At 40.3% G+C, this 8,430-nt stretch overlaps 1 protein-coding gene across 1 annotated transcript in view; it reads left to right on the forward strand.

Moving 5' to 3' along the window:
- The first annotated feature begins 866 nt into the window (after positions 1 to 866).
- Positions 867 to 8,430, forward strand: part of med21 (mediator complex subunit 21) — a 16,062-nt gene continuing 8,498 nt past the window's right edge. The window contains exons 1-2 of the mRNA XM_061914028.1: positions 867 to 999; positions 1,093 to 1,207. Of these exons, the coding sequence (XP_061770012.1) occupies positions 958 to 999; positions 1,093 to 1,207 (157 nt within the window). The 5' untranslated portion in view covers positions 867 to 957. The remainder of the gene's footprint in view (positions 1,000 to 1,092; positions 1,208 to 8,430) is intronic.

Raw genomic sequence — 8,430 nt, forward strand, 5'->3', positions numbered from 1 at the left:
ATGCGCCACACTGTGAACCCACACCATACAAGAATGACTAACACATTTCGGGAGAACATCCGAACCTTAACACAACAGAACAAATACCCAGAACCCCTTGCAGCACTGACTACCCCCAAAACCCGCCTCCCACCACCAACCCCACCCATCTCATTATTATTTTATTTTAAGATTTATTAGCCCGTGGAAAAATGTAATGTTGATATTTACCTCAGAAGGCTGCAAATAGAAAAGAGGCATTAAATGTTTTATTAAAATGGTATTTATTTGACCATTTATTTTTTTTCCGTTTGTTTTTTGAATGTTGATTTTGCACTATTAAGTTATATACTTATTGCTTGTTCCATATTCATTGTTCAAGCAAATAAGTGTAGCAAACTGAGCAATAATTAACAATTTATTCATGCACTTTCTCTTGTTACTTCAAGGCTTGAATGTTTGGTTCATTCATTATTGTTATTTTATTTTCAAATTTATTTTTAGCCTGTGGACAATGTTTATTTTGATATTTACCTCAGAAGGCTGCAAATAGAAAAGAGGCACTCAATTTTTATTTAAATTTTATTTGATATGCCATTAATATTTTTAAATTATTATTATTTGAAACTCGATTTTGCATGTCACTATAAAGTTATATAAGCCTTGCTTGTTCAATATTCAATGCAAAACTTGTTTGGGTCCCTATTAAAAAGTTCATTTGTTCAACTTTTGGCCTGCAGCTTTGTTCAGTTTAAATTTTTGGCCAACTCTTTGACACCCCTGGAAGATAGAGTAGGGATCCACCTCGGTCCACACTCCATTACAGTAGGTGGCGGTAATGCGCACCAGAAGGTTGCTTGCCAACCGCCATAAAAACAAAAGAAGAAGAAGAAGAACAAAGGGGGGGCAGTGATGTGTCGCAGTCGCTTGGTGGTTCCACTTCCGGTTGGAGTAAAACGAAGAAGACAGTAAACAAACATGGCGGACAGACTAACACAGCTGCAAGACGCCGTCAATTCGGTAACGTGTTAAAGAACATACCCGCCAAACGTTGATACAATTGTACTTTAATCACATAAAACGTTTATATAACCAATTTGTGTGTGCGCCCAGCTCGCAGATCAGTTTTGTAACGCCATCGGGGTGCTGCAACAGTCTGCTCCGCCTGCCTCCTTCAGCAACATCCAGACGTCGATCAACAGCGACCAGCCTGCAAACCAAACCGAAGGTGCTTGATCAATGTCTCCTTACAGGCCTACTGAAGTGAGATTTTCTTATTTAAATTAAACGGGGATAGCAGGTCCATTCTATGTGTCATACTTGATCATTTTGCGATATTGCCATATTTTTGCTGAAAGGATTTAGTAGAGAACATCGATGATAAAGTTCACAACTTTTGGTCGCTAATAAAAAAGCCTTGCCTGTACCGGAAGTAGCAGACGATGTGCGCCTGACGTCACCTGTTGTAGGGCTCCTCACATTGTTTATAATCATAGCCACCAGCAGCAACTGCAATTCGGACCGAGAAAGCGACAAGTTCCCCATTAATTTGAGCAACGATGAAAGATTCGTGGATGAGGAAAGTTAGAGTGAAGCACAAAAAAAAAAAAGAAATCTAAAAATTTCTCATTTGTAAAAGCTTTTTTTAAGTGTCTTTATGGATTAGTCCCTGATGTGATGTGTAAAGAGTCAGTCTGCGTTCTCATTGAATGCCTCACATCTGCGGAAGTCTTTGCCACTGGAGTTAAAGGCCAACTGAAATGAGATTTTCTTATTTAAACGGGGATAGCAGGTCCATTCGATGTGTCGTACTTGATCATTTCACGATATTGCCATATTTTTGCTGAAAGGATTTAGTAGAGAACATCGACGATAAAGTTTGCAACTTTTGGTCGCCAATAAAATAGCCTCGCCTGTACCGGAAGTAGCAGACGATGTGCGCTTGACGTCACGGGTTGTAGGGCTCCTCACATCCTCACATTGTTTACAATCATGGCCACCAGCAGCGAGAGCGATTCGGACCGAGAAAGCGACGAGTTCCCCATTAATTTGAGCGAGGATGAAAGATTTGTGGATGAGGAAAATTCGAGTGAAGCACTAGAAAGAAAAATAAAAGACGTTGACAGTGGGAGCGATTTAGATGTTATTAGACACATTTACTAGGATAATTCTGGAAAATCCCTTATCTGCTTATTGTGTTACTAGTGTTTTAGTGAGATTATAAAGTCGGAGGGGTGTGGTGACCGCCGGTGTCTTTGATGGGAGCCAAGAAAGTCGCAGCTGCCTCTTTGACAGCTGCAGGAGAACGCAAGCTCCGCTCATGTCTCCGGTAAGAGCCAACTTATTACCACAATTTTCTCTCCGAAACCTGCCGGTGGACTTGTGGTAGAGAAACATGTTCGCTTGACCGCTCTGTTCCATATTAAAGCTTCACAACAAACAAAGAAACACCGGCTGTGTTTTGGTTGCTAAAAGCAGTTGCAATCCACCGCTTTCCACCAACAGCATTCTTCTTTGTAGTCTCCATTATTAATTGAACAAATTGCAAAAGATTCAGCAACACAGATGTCCAAAATACTGTGTAATTATGCGATTAAAACAGATGACTTTTAGCCGTGAGTGGTGCTGGGATAAAATGTCCGCTCCAACCAATAACGTCACAAGCACGCGTCCTCATAAGCGTCATCATTCCGCAACGTTTTCAACAGACACTTCGCGGGAAATTTCAAAATTGTAATTTAGTAAACTAAACCAGCCGTATTGGCATGTGTTGCAATGTTAAGATTTCATCGTTGATATATGAACTATCAGACTGCGTGGTCGGTAGTCGTGGGTTTCAGTAGGCCTTTAAATATGTTTTTTTGTTGCTTTCCCTAAGTTATCTATTTTAGGCATCCATTGGGATTGATACAAACAATTATACAATTGTTTATTACGAGAACTGTCGTGCATGGCACTTGACAGGTGTTTCGTGAAGGGTGAAATATCTTTAAATTATTTCATAATCAATACTTGTAGGTCCGGGACAAACAAATTAAAATGCCAAATACATCAAAGGAAAATATATGATTTTAAAAGCCTACTGAAATTAGATTTTCTTATTCAAATGGGGATAGCAGGTCCATTCGATGTGTCATACTTGATCATTTCGCGATGTTGCCATATTTTTGCCGGAAGGATTTAGTGGAGAACATTGACGATAAAGTTTGCAACTTTTGGTCTCTAATAAAAAAGCCTTGCCTGTACCGGATGTAGCAGACGATGTGCGCATGACGTCACGAGTTGTGAAGTTCCTCCCATTGTTTACAATCATGGCCACCAGCAGTGAGAGCGATTCGGACCGAGAAAGCGACGAGTTCCCCATTAATTTGAACGAGGATGAAAGATTCGTGGATGAGGAAAATTCGTGTGAAGCACTAGAAAGAAAAATAAAAGGGGTCTGCAGTGGGAGCGATTCAGATGTTATTAGACACATTTACTAGGATAATTCTGGAAAATCCCTTATCTGCTTATAATGTTACTAGTGTTTTAGTGAGATTATAAAGTCATACCTGAAAGTCGGAGGGGTGTGGTGACCGCCAGTGTCTTTGATGGGAGCCAAGAAAGTCGCAGCTGCCTCTTTGACAGCTGCAGGAGAACGCAAGCTCCGCTCATGTCTGCGGTAAGAGCCGACTTATTACCATAATTTTCTCACCGAAACCTGCCGGTGGACATGTGGTAGAGAAGCATGATCGCTTGACCGCTCTGTTCCATATTAAAGCTTCACAACAAACAAAGAAACACCGGCTGTGTTTTGGTTGCTAAAAGCAGTTGCAATCCACCGCTTTCCACCAACAGCATTCTTCTTTGTAGTCTCCATTATTAATTGAACAAATTGCAAAAGATTCAGCAACACAGATGTCCAAAATACTGTGTAATTATGCGATTAAAACAGACGACTTTTAGCCGTGAGTGGTGCTGGGATAAAATGTCCGCTCCAACCAATAACGTCACAAGCACGCGTCCACATAAGCGTCATCATTCCGCGACGTTTTCAACAGACACGTCGCGGGAAATTTAAAAATTGTAATTTAGTAAACTAAACCTGCCGTATTGGCATGTGTTGCAATGTTAAGATTTCATCGTTGATATATGAACTATCAGACTGCGTGGTCGGTAGTCGTGGGTTTCAGTAGGCCTTTAAATATGTTTTTTTGTTGCTTTCCCTAAGTTATCTATTTTAGGCATCCATTGGGATTGATACAAACAATTATACAATTGTTTATTACGAGAACTGTAGTGCATGGCACTTGACAGGTGTTTCATGAAGGGTGAAATATCTTTAAATTATTTCATAATCAATACTTGTAGGTCCGGGACAAACAAATTAAAATGCTAAATACATCAAAGGAAAATATATGATTTTAAAAGCCTACTGAAATTAGATTTTCTTATTCAAACGGGGATAGCAGGTCCATTCGATGTGTCATACTTGATCATTTCGCAATGTTGCCATATTTTTGCCGGAAGGATTTAGTGGAGAACATTGACAATAAAGTTTGCAACTTTTGGTCTCTAATAAAAAAGCCTTGCCTGTACCGGATGTAGCAGACGATGTGCGCATGACGTCACGAGTTGTGAAGTTCCTCCCATTGTTTACAATCATGGCCACCAGCAGTGAGAGCGATTCGGACCGAGAAAGCGACGAGTTCCCCATTAATTTGAACGAGGATGAAAGATTCGTGGATGAGGAAAATTCGTGTGAAGCACTAGAAAGAAAAATAAAAGGGGTCTGCAGTGGGAGCGATTCAGATGTTATTAGACACATTTACTAGGATAATTCTGGAAAATCCCTTATCTGCTTATAATGTTACTAGTGTTTTAGTGAGATTATAAAGTCATACCTGAAAGTCGGAGGGGTGTGGTGACCGCCAGTGTCTTTGATGGGAGCCAAGAAAGTCGCAGCTGCCTCTTTGACAGCTGCAGGAGAACGCAAGCTCCGCTCATGTCTGCGGTAAGAGCCGACTTATTACCATAATTTTCTCACCGAAACCTGCCGGTGGACATGTGGTAGAGAAGCATGATCGCTTGACCGCTCTGTTCCATATTAAAGCTTCACAACAAACAAAGAAACACCGGCTGTGTTTTGGTTGCTAAAAGCAGTTGCAATCCACCGCTTTCCACCAACAGCATTCTTCTTTGTAGTCTCCATTATTAATTGAACAAATTGCAAAAGATTCAGCAACACAGATGTCCAAAATACTGTGTAATTATGCGATTAAAACAGACGACTTTTAGCCGTGAGTGGTGCTGGGATAAAATGTCCGCTCCAACCAATAACGTCACAAGCACGCGTCCACATAAGCGTCATCATTCCGCGACGTTTTCAACAGACACGTCGCGGGAAATTTAAAAATTGTAATTTAGTAAACTAAACCTGCCGTATTGGCATGTGTTGCAATGTTAAGATTTCATCGTTGATATATGAACTATCAGACTGCGTGGTCGGTAGTCGTGGGTTTCAGTAGGCCTTTAAATATGTTTTTTTGTTGCTTTCCCTAAGTTATCTATTTTAGGCATCCATTGGGATTGATACAAACAATTATACAATTGTTTATTACGAGAACTGTAGTGCATGGCACTTGACAGGTGTTTCATGAAGGGTGAAATATCTTTAAATTATTTCATAATCAATACTTGTAGGTCCGGGACAAACAAATTAAAATGCTAAATACATCAAAGGAAAATATATGATTTTAAAAGCCTACTGAAATTAGATTTTCTTATTCAAACGGGGATAGCAGGTCCATTCGATGTGTCATACTTGATCATTTCGCAATGTTGCCATATTTTTGCCGGAAGGATTTAGTGGAGAACATTGACGATAAAGTTTGCAACTTTTGGTCTCTAATAAAAAAGCCTTACCTGTACCGGATGTAGCAGACGATGTGCGCATGACGTCAGGAGTTGTGAAGTTCCTCCCATTGTTTACAATCATGGCCACCAGCATTGAGAGCGATTCGGACCGAGAAAGCGACAAGTTCCCCATTAATTTGAACGAGGATGAAAGATTCGTGGATGAGGAAAATTCGTGTGAAGCACTAGAAAGAAAAATAAAAGGGGTCTGCAGTGGGAGCGATTCAGATGTTATTAGACACATTTACTAGGATAATTCTGGAAAATCCCTTATCTGCTTATCATGTTACTAGTGTTTTAGTGAGATTATAAAGTCATACCTGAAAGTCGGAGGGGTGTGGTGACCGCCGGTGTCTTTGATGGGAGCCAAGAAAGTCGCAGCTGCCTCTTTGACAGCTGCAGGAGAACGCAAGCTCCGCTCATGTCTGCGGTAAGAGCCGACTTATTACCACAATTTTCTCACCGAAACCTGCCGGTGGACATGTGGTAGAGAAGCATGATCGCTTGACCGCTCTGTTCCATATTAAAGCTTCACAACAAACAAAGAAACACCGGCTGTGTTTTGGTTGCTAAAAGCAGTTGCAATCCACCGCTTTCCACCAACAGCATTCTTCTTTGTAGTCTCCATTATTAATTGAACAAATCACAAAAGATTCAGCAACACAGATGTCCAAAATACTGTGTAATTATGCGATTAAAACAGACGACTTTTAGCCGTGAGTGGTGCTGGGATAAAATGTCCGCTCCAACCAATAACGTCACAAGCACGCGTCCACATAAGCGTCATCATTCCGCGACGTTTTCAACACACGTCGCGGGAAATTTAAAAATTGTAATTTAGTAAACTAAACCAGCCGTATTGGCATGTGTTGCAATGTTAAGATTTCATCATTGATATATGAACTATCAGACTGCGTGGTCGGTAGTCGTGGGTTTCAGTAGGCCTTTAAATATGTTTTTTTGTTGCTTTACCTAAATTATCTATTTTAGGCATCCATTGGGATTGATACAAACAATTATACAATTGTTTATTACGAGAACTGTAGTGCATGGCGCTTGACAGGTGTTTCATGAAGGGTGAAATATCTTTAAATTATTTCATAATCAATACTTGTAGGTCCGGGACAAACAAATTAAAATGCTAAATACATCAAAGGAAAATATATGATTTTAAAAGCCTACTGAAATGAGATTTTCTTATTCAAATGGGGATAGCAGGTCCATTCGATGTGTCATACTTGATCATTTCGCTATATTGCCATATTTTTGCCAGAAGGATTTAGTGGAGAACATTGACGATAAAGTTTGCAACTTTTGGTCTCTAATAAAAAAGCCTTGCCTGTACCGGATGTAGCAGACGATGTGCGCGTGACGTCACGAGTTGTGAAGCTCCTCCCATTGTTTATAATCATGGCCACCAGCAGCGAGAGCGATTCGGACCGAGAAAGCGACGATTTCCCCATTAATTTGAGCGAGGATGAAAGATTTGTGGATGAGGAAAGTTAGAGTGAAGCACAAAAAAAAGAAAAGGTGACTGCTCCAGGCGACAGCAGTGTGAGCGATTCAGATGTTATTGGACACATTTACTAGGATAATTCTGGAAAATCCCTTATCTGCTTATCGTGTTAATAGTGTTTTAGTGAGATTATAAAGTCATATCTGAAAGTCCGGGGGCTGCAGTGAACGCCAGTGTCTCTCAGAGAAGCCAATGGAGGAGCCAAGATCAAAGCTGCCTTTTTGACAGCTACAGGAGGAGGTCGCATAATCCACTCTAGTCTCCGGTAAGAGCCAACTTAATATCCCAATTTTCCTATCCAAAAACTTGCTGGTTGACGTAGAGAAACATGTTCGCTTGACCGCTCTGAGTTAAAGCTTCACAACAAACAAAGAAACACCGGCTGTGTTTCCACCGCTTTCCACCAACAGCATTCTTATTTGACGTCTCCATTATTAATTGAACAAATTGCAAAAGATTCAGCAACACAGATGTCCAAATTACTGTGTCATTATGCGATGAAAAGAGACAACGTTTAGCCGTAAGTGGTGCTGGGCTAAAATGTCCCCTCCAACCAATTACGTCACAAACACGCGTCATCATTCCGTGACGTTTTCAACAGGAAACTCCGCGGGAAATTTAAAATTGTAATTTAGTAAACTAAACCGGCCATGTTGGCATGTGTTGCAATGTTAAGATTTCATCATTGATATATAAACTATCAGACTTACTGCGTGGTCGGTAGTAGAGGGCTTCAGTAGGCCTTTAAAGTCACAGTCCGACATTAAACTTTTCTCCACAAAACTGAAAAAGTGGCTTAAGGAAAATCAGAAGTGTGAGCACTAGAACATGGTGTAGTATGCACAAATGGGGCCAAATTTTTTTTATGTGTTTTTATTTTGTACTTCTTTTTGTATGTGTTTTTCACTTTTCTCAACTTTTCTTGGAAAGCCTAACCAGGGACTAGGGTTGTAAATTAGTCTTATTTACTTTGACATCGGTTACCTATGGGTAGCAATGTTTAATTGTACTGTCCCTGTCAAATAAAACAATAAAAATAA

Source organism: Nerophis ophidion, linkage group LG10 (assembly GCF_033978795.1).
Source record: "Nerophis ophidion isolate RoL-2023_Sa linkage group LG10, RoL_Noph_v1.0, whole genome shotgun sequence".
NCBI classification, from domain to species: domain Eukaryota; kingdom Metazoa; phylum Chordata; class Actinopteri; order Syngnathiformes; family Syngnathidae; genus Nerophis; species Nerophis ophidion.